The sequence below is a fragment of the Andrena cerasifolii genome, chromosome 6 (assembly GCF_050908995.1).
Source record: "Andrena cerasifolii isolate SP2316 chromosome 6, iyAndCera1_principal, whole genome shotgun sequence".
NCBI lineage: Eukaryota > Metazoa > Arthropoda > Insecta > Hymenoptera > Andrenidae > Andrena > Andrena cerasifolii.
In genome coordinates, this window is record NC_135123.1 from 2,182,912 (window position 1) to 2,197,538 (window position 14,627).

The following is a 14,627-nucleotide window of genomic DNA, read 5'->3' on the forward strand; positions in this document are numbered from 1 at the left end:
TTTCTCTTTTCAGCACGCAGAATACATTGATGTACAAAATTTATCATTAATTTTCAATGTTATAAACAATTTTGCGGACGGCTTTTTTTAACAAATGTCCACCGATCCAGAGGTATAGATTCATCCCTGAAAGCCACGACAAATACTTTCTTTACACACTGCACGCAATTTCTTATTCATGAATCTTCAGCATAAGAGAGATCTCTGGTGGCGGGCAACAGACAAACGTCAGAATTCTTAGTTTTGCAGGAAGACACTTGGAATATTTAAAGTGCTATGTAAGATCAGGTGCTAAAGAGTGACCCAAAAATGAGGCCTTTTTAGCCTCTTTTTGGTCCCACGATTTTGTAACTGAATTTTGTGCGAAATGATACCTTATGATGAGAAATCAGTCACAACAAATTTTCGAGTTGAGGTGACAATTAGTTTCTGAGATATGGGAGGGGAAAGAAGTAAAAATTCTTTAACGCGTCAACCCATACGCTACGATGTACGAACTTCTATGTCAGTCCGATAATTTAAACAATTATTTACAGGGGTTTTGCTGAGTGCTAACAACGAATTTGAACTTTTTCAAAATTCGTGAAAAAATAAATAAAAATCAAGAAATATGAATGTCTTTTTTTAATATCGTTCACCATGTTGAATCAGCCATTGTGAATTTTGAAAATCTAAGTTCAAATTCGTTGTTAGCAGTCAGCAAAACCCCTGGAAATACTTGTTTAAATTATCGGACTGACATGAAAGTCCGTACATCGAAGCGTGGGCTGACGCGTTAACGAATTTTCACTTCTTTGACCTCCCATATCTCAGAAACTAATTGTCACCTCAACTTGAAAATATGTTGTGATTGATGTCTCACCATAATGTATCGTTCCGCATAAAATTCAGTTCCAAAATCGTGGGACCAAAAAGAGGCTATTTTTGGGTCACTCTTTCGGGTATGAATGTCGATAACATATATTTCGTCTCATTGGACTTTCAAAATATATTTCATACTCAAAACAAAATTATAAAATTTGAATTAAATTACGAATTGACCAAAGGATTTTTTATTTTTAACTTCGATGCACAAAGATGAACAGAAAAGAAACTGTTTAGCTTGAGGTGAAATATTATTTTCTTCATCGCATTCATCGATATAACTCAACTTATAGGTACCTACTATCTTTCCCGCCATTATACTGTAATTTTGATATAGGTATACTATTACGATTTCCGGTAAAAAAAGGTTGGAAAAAGTGATATTGACTGGTACTACTGGAACCATAAGCAAAGTACACCAATATAGTAAATGTTAGCGTACCTACTTATCTCGTTTTTACCAAAATTGAACTTATACTCGGTTGCCCGCCCACCGGTGAGATATTCCTTAAGCGTACATGTAATACGAAGCTGAATCCACTCGACAAATAATGGAATTTAATTTAATATACTACAAAGTTTTCAAAAACAAGTCTGACTTGAATTTTAAGCATTTTTGCGATACTTCTCATGCCAATGACATAACAATTTGAAAGAAAAAATTGTTGTATATTAAATTTAATCTTTGGTTGCGAGATCAGTTTCATATTTAAAAATACGCATCTAAATGTGTTTATTTTAACGGCACTTAAATACGAACTATACACGATTTCTCCAGACATTCTAACGAATATTTTAATTCCATGATTTAAAGACATTTTAACGTAAAATTTATTGGGTGGTTCAAAATATCTGGTGAAATATATAATACTTTTTTGTCACGTACCACTATGATTGGCATTACTAGACATCCGATCATCAATGATGTGATGGAAATCGTATCTCCCATAAATTTGAAAGAAATTTTCGGATCATTACAGTAAAAGCCAATATGCTGTTGCGGAATAGTCCCGAATTCCAATACCGCTAAGAGTACGACCACTGAAACATTTAATAATACAATTGAATATATTATATAAATACATGGTAATGTAGAGGAAATATTATGAAATAAGAAGACAAAATGGACAGTTTTGCAGCGCAAAATGAAAAAGTCTCCGTTCTATTTAGTTGTGTCAATGGAAAGAAGTTGAGCAGTAATAGTACAGTATTTCCTCGTTAGCGGCTCGCTGGTCGGGACCGGCGTTGAGCCCGTATCGTGAACAGAGCCCGAAGTGTTCGTTTCTCGCTTCTTTCTGGCCGAAGGGGGGAGCGTGATGGGACACTGCGTGCGCGGCGAGCGTGCGCGATGGTCGCAAGCGCTTACCGTGAGCACGAAAACTGCTTCGCAAAATCTTGACGCAGGCCCGGTTCAAGTCTTCTTTGCGCCCTAGGCGAACTTGTCACATTGCGCCCTTTATTATAATACATTTATTTGAGTTTATTGATGACCTTACTCTGAATATTTATTCGCAGTTTAAAACAAAAAACTTCGGAAATTTGGCAACGTTGCATGTTACTAGGCATAACTCAGCGGTTCTAGTGACATGCAACGTTGCCAAATTTCCGAAGGGAAGCCAATTCTGGCGCCTAGTGTACACCAAATCGAGCCCCGAATGAGGAAATACCGTACTTGTCCATAGTCAGATACGACATACTACACTCCTCCAAAGAATTAAGGGAGAAAAACACTGTAAGAAATCGGAAAAATCCATTGTTTCATTTTTGTATTTTCTGAAAGACATACGTTTCAAGAATGCTCTCTCCAAATTTTATGAACAAATTCGTAAAATTGTATTTTATATAAAATTGTATTTAATATAGTATTTTTCGTGAAGCGGTGTCAAGCACGCGACCGAACCGAGCGGCACTTTGAATGAGTTTCTCGCAGAATGACATTCTTCAACCGCGTTGACAGTATACAGAGAAAACTATACATTCAATTGAGATGAGCAAGGCCATTTATTGTACGAGAAAACCCGTCTCTATTACGTAACGTTCAGGTTTTTTTAATTAACGATCTCTTTCTATTTTTTTTATCGACATCTTTACCCCCAAAAATGAATTTTTCAGTGCTCCGCCATTTTGTTACATTTTGCGAGATTGACTTTTTTACGCCACTTAATGAGAATGTATTGCAAATGAAACTCGGTTGAGGTGGCGCCCTGATCGTATTGCTCAAGATGGCGTCTGAGCATGCGCGTGATAACGCCGTGACGTCAAACCAATCAACGCCAAGATGAGCTTGGCTTTGCGCTGACGTCGATTCGGTAATGTGTGCATGGACTACGCCTGCGCCAATTTGCGTCAATTACAGATAGTTCAAACATCAATAAACATGTAGCAATAAACTAAATAATAATAGAATTGATGGGTTCTTTGTAAAAAAAATTCCGAAATAACGCAAAGAAAACACCTCGTCAGACCAGAATACTTCCTTAATGCGGACATAGAAGGCAATTTTATATAATAGTATAGATTTAAAAACAATCCGAAAGTATTAAGCGTAAATAATATATAGAACACGTTTATAAGACCGACTTGAAAGACCTGATTCTTACCATATTTTATGGATGCAAGAAAAGTTGGAAAACCATGTATTTAGACGGGTATATTTGTAACATTTTTAATATTTTACTTAGCAGGTTGTTAGTCAATTGAATGCCAGGGAGGCTCAAAATAATTATTTAAACTTTTAAAGACAGTTCTTCCAAATATAAAAGAATTAATGATAGATATACCCCTTTTATTCATTCAGTCATCTTAGAGCAGTATTACACCATCAGTCGTTGCTTAAGCCTAAGATCGTCTTAAACAACGACTGATAATAATACCGTCCATAGAGACGGGAATACTAAATATATACTCCCCAATGAAATGCCGGCAAATGCGAGCGGTACTCAAGAGCCCTGAATAATCGAGCCCTGGGCCACTTATTCCCGCCGCGGTACTATTTCGCAAGCGAGAAGCGCTCGCCCGGTCGCCACCTGGCGGTCACGTCCCGAACTACTATTATTTAAAAATTAGTATTTAAAAAAAATAAAAACGTTAGAACCTTCCTCTCGTCAAGACGAACAAAGTGGTGTAACACACTTGTGGGTAAAGTTCATATTTACTGAGAAACCGCATTTCAAAGTATGCAACTTCAATTTTATATACTACATAGTAGGTATAAATGGTCAGTTTTAGGGGGAAAAGGAACCTGCAGACATGAATATTTTTTCAATTTTTGTTTACAGTTGTGTTTGGTTAATCAAAAGACAATTATCCCGCACCCAGGCCAACTGAAAATTCAAATTTAAATTTTCCGCTCCGGCCTACTGCACATGCTCTGAATGTCGTGTTTCGCTTTAGTGTAGCGTTCCGTGAACGCTAGTGGGAATCAAATTTAGGAGTACACCATATAGAAACTGGTTTTCTAGCAGCCCAAAAATATCTTATCATAGTGATAAAAATTGGAATACATAGTTTATGGTAAATTAATAAATGAAGTGTTATAGCATCCCTTCTGTTTGAAAATTCATAATGCTGTTGAAAAACTGTAGGTAATAAGAATTTACCATTTTTTACTATTATTTAATATAGTATTAATATAATACTATACTTAATATAGTATTAACCCTTCGTTGACACACCTCTTTTTTCGATCAACTTTGATATACCCGGGTGACTCAGACTCAGAGCAATTTTTGAACGACTGCCATTCTCATCTAAAGAATCCAATTTTATACAAAAACTTATGGGTTAACTTCAAGATCTCTAAAATGTATTTCACTAGTCTTTTCATTGAAATTTTATCACAGTTTTTGTAAAAAAAAAAAATAGATTACCATATGTCGAGAAAACACGAAGAAAATTTTCAAAAAAATTGTAACTTACAAATTTCAATATTAGAAGTTAAACATCTACGGAGTTGTCGTTCAGATATAATACTTTAAGAAAAAAAATAGTGTGTCAGTTGGCTTTGGAAAAAAGGTATTTATTTTGCATATCTATATACGCAAATAAGGTACAGAGAGTTAAACTCAGCTTATTGGTGGCTCACACCCAGAGTGTCAACGAAGGGTTAGGGGTTGGTCTAAACACCAGTATTTTTTGTTTAATTTTGGTTTGATTGTTAAGTCTTTGTTCGACGGTTTGGTCCAATATTGAAGGAGTGTGGTGTTGAAGTGGTTAACGGTGGTCAGATCGCGCTGCGCAGGGTCTGCTCGATTCCTGCCATTAAATTGTACCAGCAAATTCTCCGCAGTGTTTGCCACCAAACTGCTCGCAGGCTATGTCAACAGGATCTGCTTGATTTCTGCTGCCTATCTGCCCCCAAATCGCTTTGCACAGAATCTGATCGATTTCTGCCATTAAACTGTATCAGCAGACCCTGCCGCCAATCTGCTCGCAGGTTAAGGCACCACAATCTGTTGGCTTTCTGCTATCAGTCTGCTTTCATCATCGAATATAAAAAATCCCGTATCAAATCAGTAGTCTTTCTGTCACAAACATTTGTACTCAAGCTTTGCGCAAAATCTGCAAAACGGACGTAGCTGACTGGGTAGTCGCTTTCAACTGGTATAAATGTAACCTATCTAAAAAAAGGCTTCACTCCTTGTAACATTACAACGTTACACAGTGGGGAAATTTTGCGATTTTATGACCAAAACCACAGAAATGAAATTTTTAAATTTGAAAAAATTAATGCAAATGTCAATTGAAGAACTATACCCATTTTCGTGGTCAAAACCTGAAAACTTATTTTTAATATATAAAATTTGACACTTTTATGTTAAATTATCCGAAAAACAGCACGTATAAAAATTATGAACGATAAAGATTTTTTTATTATTACACTTTATTTTTTTATTTATACACTTAAACCTATGAAATTATATGCCCTTAAAACTAGTACTCCCAGTCGGAATCGCTTTTTTCTCTGTCAGAGCATGCCTCTGCCACAGTGCAGCAGGGCATAGAAGAGGGGTTATCGCTTCTGGTGACAAGCTTTTTAATTTCTTATCGGGAAGTTTTCTTAGATTACTAATTAGTGGATCTGGCGATAATAGAAGCCAATTGATAACACCCTTCATAGTTTTTTCCCTTGAGCATTTTCGAGAATGATTTTGTCGGCACTTTTTAATATCCTTATTCCGTGCTTCCTGAGCTTCCTCCGGAAGCTGTCCAATTGAAGGATTTTTGATTATGTGAGGACCCTGAATTAAAATGTTGTGTACAGTAGAAGGCATTATGTACCAAGGATATAATGCAACAAATAATTTTGCCGTTTCTACAGCATACATTTGAAATTTTTTAACATTTACTGCGTAACCACTTGGTATTACTTGTAAAATAACATGGAATCTATTGATACGAACAATCAAACAGCGGATCGAAGCTGAATAAAATCGTTTAAAAAATAATAAAAAAGGTTTGTAATGTATAACATGTAAACCAATCTCGGTCACAATATTATGTCGTATTTTATTCAAGACACCCTGGATCGTGTTTAAAAAAATGCACATAATTACCAGATTAGCAACAATTAGCAATTAACAATTGCATCTATAGAATCAAAATAGTTCAACGTAAAATAGGAATAAAAATCATTGCAGGATATTATGGGATTTATAAGTATTTTATGTAATGAAAATTGATTGTTATAGGAAAAGTTTATTTCAAAAACACTACTTTAGAAATTGTATAAATTGCGTATTAAAAACCGAAAAATAATTATTTTGAGGACAAAAAGATATCTTACGCACCATCAGGAATTGAATACATGCCTTCAGATTATTTTCGGAACTTTGGATAATATAATATAAATGTTTGAAGTAACTCGAAAATGTAGATTAATTCTTTGCGATCACTCTAATCTCACATGAACATAAATATTTGAGTTTATTAACATGAGCTTTGTATTAAAACATTTAACAATAAAATTGTAGGAATTTGATGCTCATATTAGTTCTTCAATTGGCATTTGCATTTATTTTGTCAAATTCAAAAATTCATTTTTGTGGTTTTGGCCATAAAATCGCAAAATTTCCCCACTGTGCGTTGAACAAAATTTTTTAAATTTACAAGCTTCTCTATATAAAAAAAGTAGCTGAGAGTAGAGATTCCACACTTTCAAGCGATATTTTAACGATATCGATACGACCATTTTTGCCGGAGTTATGACCATTCGAACTTTGAACTGGCCTCCAGTAATTCTTGTGAGGAGTGTAAGTAGGTATATCGAATCGAGGTAACTGAACGCACGAAAGCCTTATTTCAATTTTGATGCAATGAAGTACCCTTCCGCATACGATGATCTTCTTAACATTTGGAATTGTGCAAAGTGTGGCGAAATGCTGTTTCAAATTGGTCAGACCTTTTCAAGAAGTCGCTTCTACCAGGGATGGTTTGCGTGGCTGGTACCACGCTTTGAAAACATATCGACACTAGTGACAATTAAAATTTGTATATTTTCTAATAGACTTCCATGACACTACTACCAACGCGTGGGGATTTTTGCGATGCAAATGAGAATAAATACGACATCACTTGGACTATTTTTAATTATACTTAATTCAACTCATTTCTGAATTTCGTAAACCAATTGTATGCCGAAAGCTATTCAGAAAATATTTATACGGAAACGTGCCAAGCCACTGAAAGTGTGAAACAAAATAATTCTGCTTACAATACAAAGTATGTACCTAACAAGGGAAGATCCCGAACCCGAAAATTAAAAAAAAATATGAAACTTTGTGAATATGTACGAGATTTCCTCCCAATTACAACGAAATTTTGGTTTGCTGCCCAAATTCACTCGAAGGGGGTGAAATTAACCCCTGAAAATTCGGCTATTTTCCGATTTTATCTTATAACTCGCGAACTGTATTCTCTTTTATTACTTCTTTTAATTAGATCTATCATTTGGTGAAGAAATTATTTTACAGTTCGCGAGTTATAACACAAAATCTAAAAATAACCTGATTTTCGGGGGTCAATTACACCCCCTTAGAGTGAATTTGAGCAGCAAACAAAAATTGCGTTATAATCGGGAGGAAATTCCCTACATATTCACAAAGTTTCAGAATTTTTTGAATTTCCGAGTTCGGGATGTTCCCTTGTAAGTACCAATTAATAGACGGCTTACAGGTTTTATCAGAAAACTGATATGAGTAAGAAATACGACAGATGTATGTACACCAGGCGCCAGAATCGGCTTCCCTTCGGAAATTTGGCAACGTCGCATGCCACTAGAACCGCTGAGTTACGCCTAGTGACATGCAACGTTGCCAAATTTCCGAAGGGAAGCCGTTTTAGCGCCTAGTATATATTGTTTAACCTTGAAAAGTATATAATCAGATACCGAGTTAAAATTACCTACTTATACAATCTTTAATAATGTTTATAATAATTTACAGAATTATATCTTTGGTTCATAACTCTAATACCAAGATTAAATTGTTGAATTAAAAATTGGCATTCCTTATTCAATATAAACAGTATACTAATGCGGTTTTGTTCGGCCACTGATCTCAGCAATCGAACCCTCAATTTCAATCAATAAAGCGGTTTAATAAAAATCAGATTTACTGTCATTATCATATATTCTTATGAAATAAACAAGTACTTACACAGAATTTTGTGTTTACACGGATTTTTTACACGATTTAAATTTAACATGGTTTGGAAGAAAATTAAATTCTCTTCTTGCACGGTTTGGTTTGATCTAACACAGTCCGATAAATCTGCATTTTAAAAATCTTCACTTAATTTTAATTCTAAGAAAAAATCTCCATTCTTATTCTTCTGGGGAACTGCTCTCAATTACAAAAAAAAATCGCAGAATTTGTATTTAAGGCTGCTACACGCTCTCAAGTAGATGATTTGTCTGTTCTTTACGACTTCTTTGAACGTGGGTAGCGACAATCAGTTTTCCATTCCGAGTTTATCTCGCAGGTGACAGTGGGGAAAAAATGTGTTCAAGGTTTAACGATTTGTTTCTTTGATTGCGTATGATTGCGGTCGGGATATATTGCACAATTTTTTCATATGCGCGGTATCTCTTTTGACACGATTTTTTTACACAGATTTTTCGGGAACGTAATCTATCGTGTAAGAACAGAATTAAGAGACCATTCTATGTATTTTTCATGAATTTTTTTTCAACAACTGATGCATGGATTTTAATGTTTTTCTTTTTGTTAAATGTTTATTATTCCTTGCTGTACAGAAGTGTATTTCTCATATTTCCAAAATATAATTATACATGTGTGAATTAAGTCACAATGTTTGTACCTCTGTGAGAACACAGGCACTCTGCGGAAGTCCTCCTGATCCTTAAAGTGATCCTAAAAAGAGAGAAATGGTATAATTATGTTCCACAGGGATGTGGAGATTAAGTGGACCACAATCGTCAAGTTATAGTTATAAAATGCCTTTTCATGAAAACATTCCTTTTTCTGACTTATTTTTCATTCTTTCTTTGTGATTTGAGCAAAAACTATTTTTAATATCTGAAATAATCTGGATGATCGTAGACCACGTTGTGTAGACAAGTCTCCTGTACATTGTATTAAAATTTCAAAACGATATCTTTAATAGTTTTTCTTCAATCACTTCCGCAGCCTTCTTACAGAGGCATAAACATTGTGACTTAAATCCACACATTTGTAATTATATTTTGGAAGTATGAAAAATTCAATTTCCATACATGAAGTCTTGCCCTGTTATACAACAAAAAACAAACTATGAAACAAATAAAAAATCCGCCCGTCAAAAACTGCGCAATAGTGTATCATATTGTCATGAAAAATTGGACGTAAATCGGTTGAATAGTTTTTGAGTAATCGTGGGTACCGTGTTTGAAAACCTGGTTTCGAGAAAAACGTTTTTGAAGCTCACATTCTAATGTCTATATCTTCGATATTTCTGCGAATTTCAGTACCAACTTTTGGGAAAACATTCTTGCCATACCAAACATTGAGTGTATGTAAAAGAAATCGATCTTTTTGGCATATTTAGGTGAATGTCTCCCCCATGGACCTGAAGGACAGTGCCTAGTTCCAGGGGGTTACAGCGAAAGACGGAAGGAGCTGCGACGTGAGGGACGACTGGTGGTGCCCTCTACAGCCGAGTATAAGTTTTAGAAATAGCGTCCTTCATTGGTATATCCTTGTGACGCCATTGTGCAAAACGGTTGAAAACCGTGCAAAACGGTGTAAAAGCATTGCGAAGTAACTCGCATGCGTGTAGTGTATTTATATAATTGTCTTATTAATTGGGGTACTTTCGAAATTACGTAAGTAATATTAATTTTTCTAGTAAAATACTAAAAGTATTGTATTTGAAGGTTAAAAATTACTATATACTCCCCGTCATTTAAGAAGGAACCTGCCGACCGACGAGTTTAGACCGGTTCTGCGCAGGTTGACGCTCATTGGTGCCGGGAGAAGCCACTATTGGCTGTATCCCCACCAACGCTTTTTCCGAGCCAATGAGCTCGTTCTACATGCGCGAAACGGGTTCCTTCTTAAATGACTTTTGGTATAGAAAAGTAAATAAATTATTAGTATTTAGCTGGTAATCGACCCCAAAAATGTCGAACTGCATTTTGAAGAACACTGCCTGTCACCATCAGTGACTTCCACGGCATTCAACGCACGAATAATCAAATTTAATATATTTTGCCAGAAGAAATTTTCCACGGTATGGCACAGATGGCACCACCAGTCGTCTCTCAAAAAGCGGCTGGAAGAGGTCGATTCCCCTTCCGTCATTCGCTTCAACCCCCGCGTCCATAAGCCTAGCTTATGCACTATCCTTCAGATCCATGTCCCGGCCCCACCACGGGATCACGACGTAGTGTCCGCCAGCGCCACCAGAGGTCTAATATTCCTAGTTATTTTTATTCTGGATCTGGGTTATTCCCCTTCCGTCATTCGCTTCAACCCCCGCGTCCATAAGCCTAGCTTATGCACTGTCCTTCAGGTCCATGTCCCGGCCCCACCACGGGATCGCGACGTAGTGTCCGCCAGCGCCACCAGAGGTCTAATATTCCTAGTTATTTTTATTCCAGATCTGGGTTATTCCCCTTCCGTCATTCGCTTCAACCCCCGCGTCCATAAGCCTAGCTTATGCACTGTCTTCCACGTCCATGGTCTCCCCTTAACTCCTCTTCCCTTGGCGTTCGCAGCGCCACATTATCCGCGTACGTCACAGCCCCGAACTTGCTCTTCCATAGTACCATCCCGCCCACCTGATTTTTCTTCAGTTCATCCTCTATGTCCGCTTTGAATATTGTAAATAGCTTCGGACTCTAGGGGGCATCCTAAGTCCCTTTTCTGTCCAAAATTCTCGTGACTCATTCCCATTGCTTTCTACCACGTTTCTGGGTCTCCTCGTATATTTCATTCGTCCTCTCTATTAGCCTTTTTCTTCTTCCACACTTTTCCATACCCAGCCATAGGTTCTTTCTTATCACCGAATCGAACGCTGCCTTCAAATCTACAAATACAGCATAAACTTTCCCTCTCTTCATCGCTAGTTCCCTTTCTATTGCGTGCTGCAGTGTACATGTACACGTTATCGATTCAGCACATATCCTTCCAAAAACCTGCCCAAGTATCCGGTAAAATCCGTTTCCCTTCAATTTCCTTCTGAAGCCTCTCATTCAACACCGCAATATAGGTTTTGTAAGCCCTGCACAATAAGCATATGCCTCTGTAATTTCTGTTACCTTCCGTATCTCCTTTTTTGTGCAATATTATAATCACTCCCTTTCTCCACTTCTGCGGGAATCCGTTTCCTGTCCATACTTTTCTCATCATTGCACAGTGTGTCGAAGTATACGGGCGTTCGGGACAAAACTCGTAACTTCTAAATTAATCAGTTTTCAACCTAAGTACCCTAATACTTTTTTAAAGAGGATACAAAGATGCATCGATTGATGAAAAAATAAAATAAAATTACATATAAAAAATTAAAGTGATCTTAATTTTTTATTAAATAAAAAGCTTTTTGCCAATTCATTCGGTTACAGTTTGTTGTCACATGATTACTGACTAACTCTTTTGTTTGAAAAACATTTTTATCGGTTTATCGGGAATGCGTGAAAAATTGAATCCATTGTTTAGACATTGGAGCATATGAATTTTCGGGACAAAGGACAAAAATTAACACTTATTCGATATTTTTTAATATGTTTTCTAAATCAATTATATGCTATATGATGCCTACATCTGAATCAGAACATGAAGACTCAGAGACCACGCAGAAGGCCTGGACGTTGGGCGTCTTAATAATGGTTTCGTCTATTTCTCCATTTTGAGCAATTTTGAGCAAATTTGACGTGAATGTGAAGTTTAATATGCCCCCAATAAATACACAAAAAACTGACGGAGGCACTTTTTTGTACATTTTTTTTTAAAACTCAAGTAAAAAATGATAAACGTTTAACCAACAAAATTGTAAAAAAATATTAATATTACCAAACAATTTCGTTTGGGTAGCTTGGATGGTCTTATAATACTAAACATAAATTATAAAAAATCAAAATAATCAGATGAACATTCGACAAATATCACGTGCTCAAAGAAATGCACGGAAAATTCAAATAAATTTCAAGCCTCATTTTTTACAACAAATTAGAAAATTCAGTAAAAATTGTAGTTAGTATTAAAATTTACGTTTCTTTATTAGGATTTTATGATATAATAAGCTACGAATTTTAGACTTCAGTTTTCATACTTTTGTCCAAGCCCTACTTATATGGTATCCCGCCCACTCTTGTTGACTTTTTTCTCCTTTAAGTTTCTATTTCTCCCATCCTTGAGCTCCTCTTTTTCCTCGCCAGCTTCAACCGCTTGCTCTCTTGCTTCCCCCGTCTTCCTCGTGTCCTCCCCATTTTTATTTTAATTATCTGGTTCTTCTCCTTTTCCCTCTCTTTATTTATATATCCCCATATTTGTTCCTCCGTTCTCGCATTTTTTATTTCTTCCTACTTTTCCTTTTTCTTTTTCCTTTGCTTGTCCTCGCATAATTTCTTGTATTGTGCTCTCTATACCAGCTATTCCTCCCTATTCACATTGCCTGCTTTCCATTTCCTGTACCATCTCCCCACCTTCCTCTTCTCCTTTCTACATTCTCTGTCCCACCAAAACTTCTACCCAATCTCCCTATTCTTTTTCTTGAATACATACAACTATCTGCTAGCGTTTTGGAATTTACTATTTTAAGCTATACTATTATATAAAGAGAGAGCCGATTTTTATTTTCGCGCAAAACTCAAGACCTATTAAACCGATCTACCTAAAATTTTAACACGTTATTCTTGCATACTCTAGGATGGACACAGGCTATGTAGCATGTCTCAGAAACGCGTTATTAACATGTAATTTATGTGCAAACGTTTCATGTGTACGGCTGTTTGCAGACCACGTGACCCGTGTATGCGACAGTCTACTTCGCGCGCGCATGCGCATATTCGGCCCGCGCGGTACCTCGCCACAACAATTCATCCTAATGTAAGAAAATCGTTATACCAAGAATGTTATCTTCTCCAAAATATTACGAAGAATTCAAGTTTTTTTCAAAACACTTAATTTCCTTAAAAGATATTAATTCTAATAAACATGAATTAGTCACGCTAATATCTTGGGCGAAGCCGAGATGGGGGACGCTAGTTTTTGTATAATGAAGTTATTAAAGATTGTAAATATTACCAAACTCACAAAACACTTCTCATCACATTTCCTATAAGAATGCTGTTAAGGTACCGGTTTGATATAATATATGAACTTGAAAACGTAATACAAGTAATTATAGGATAAACGATGTGTTAAATTGAATGATAATACAGTGCTGAGACGAATCGAAATTATAACAATGACAAAGCAAAAACTTCTTGTGTAAACGTTGTGAGAAATGCTTGTACTACAATTTCGTTCAAATTGTAGGATCACATTATGGACGTAGGGTACACCGGGGCGATTCGGATCATTTTGTGTTTGATGGTAAAAAATATTAGTCAGTCATTAAAAAAACTAATTTTTTAAACTATATTCGTGAACAGGACACCTTTAGCTTGAACATTAAAATATAAAAATTTAAATTAAACATAAAAATATTTAATTTATAAACAAAAAACGAAAAAGTGAGTAATATCCGATTCGCTCCGAAACTTGGGGCGAATCGGATGACCCATAATTTTCTGAAAAAAAACTGAAACTTTCATAACAAAATCTTTAGAATCAACTTAAACAAATCTAATTTAATAACAGTGAAGTCAAGTGACGCTGCTTAGAACACAGATCGGAAGGATATTACCGTTTTTTCTCTCAGAGAATCTTCTGAAAGTGGACGAATTAATTTTTCACCATAGTAAATACAATGCCATCTTCTTAAGACCATTAATTTATTTTTTTTCGCCATTTTTTTTTGGATTTAATTTTGATCACAGTTTGCTTTATATTTTGGGGGACACCATGCCCCCTGATTGCTCTTTTTATGTACGTACGAGCCATATGTATATAAACAATTATCATATTTATGATCGTAAAAGTACTCAAATGAAAAAAAAACGAGTGATCCGATTCGCCCCATATATGAGGATTTCAAAGGTTGTAGATTACATAAACATATTATGATATAATAGTCTAAAATACATAAAATACTAAACTTGGACTCCGTGCAAACTAATAACAATAAACGCATTGAAATTTTCAAGCTAACTTTATATTTTA

General features: G+C 35.8%; 1 protein-coding gene and 1 long non-coding RNA gene across 3 annotated transcripts in view; one reads left to right on the forward strand and one right to left on the reverse strand.

Moving 5' to 3' along the window:
• The window catches only part of LOC143369814 (uncharacterized), a 129,498-nt gene that overhangs the window by 40,154 nt on the left and 74,717 nt on the right, over positions 1-14,627 (forward strand). The gene's annotated exons all lie outside the window — the stretch shown is intronic.
• Positions 1-14,627, reverse strand: part of LOC143369766 (phospholipid phosphatase 1) — a 106,289-nt gene that overhangs the window by 10,211 nt on the left and 81,451 nt on the right. For both annotated transcript variants that reach the window (XM_076814122.1, XM_076814123.1), the window contains one exon: positions 1,751-1,905. In XM_076814122.1, the coding sequence (XP_076670237.1) occupies positions 1,751-1,905 (155 nt within the window). The remainder of the gene's footprint in view (positions 1-1,750; positions 1,906-14,627) is intronic.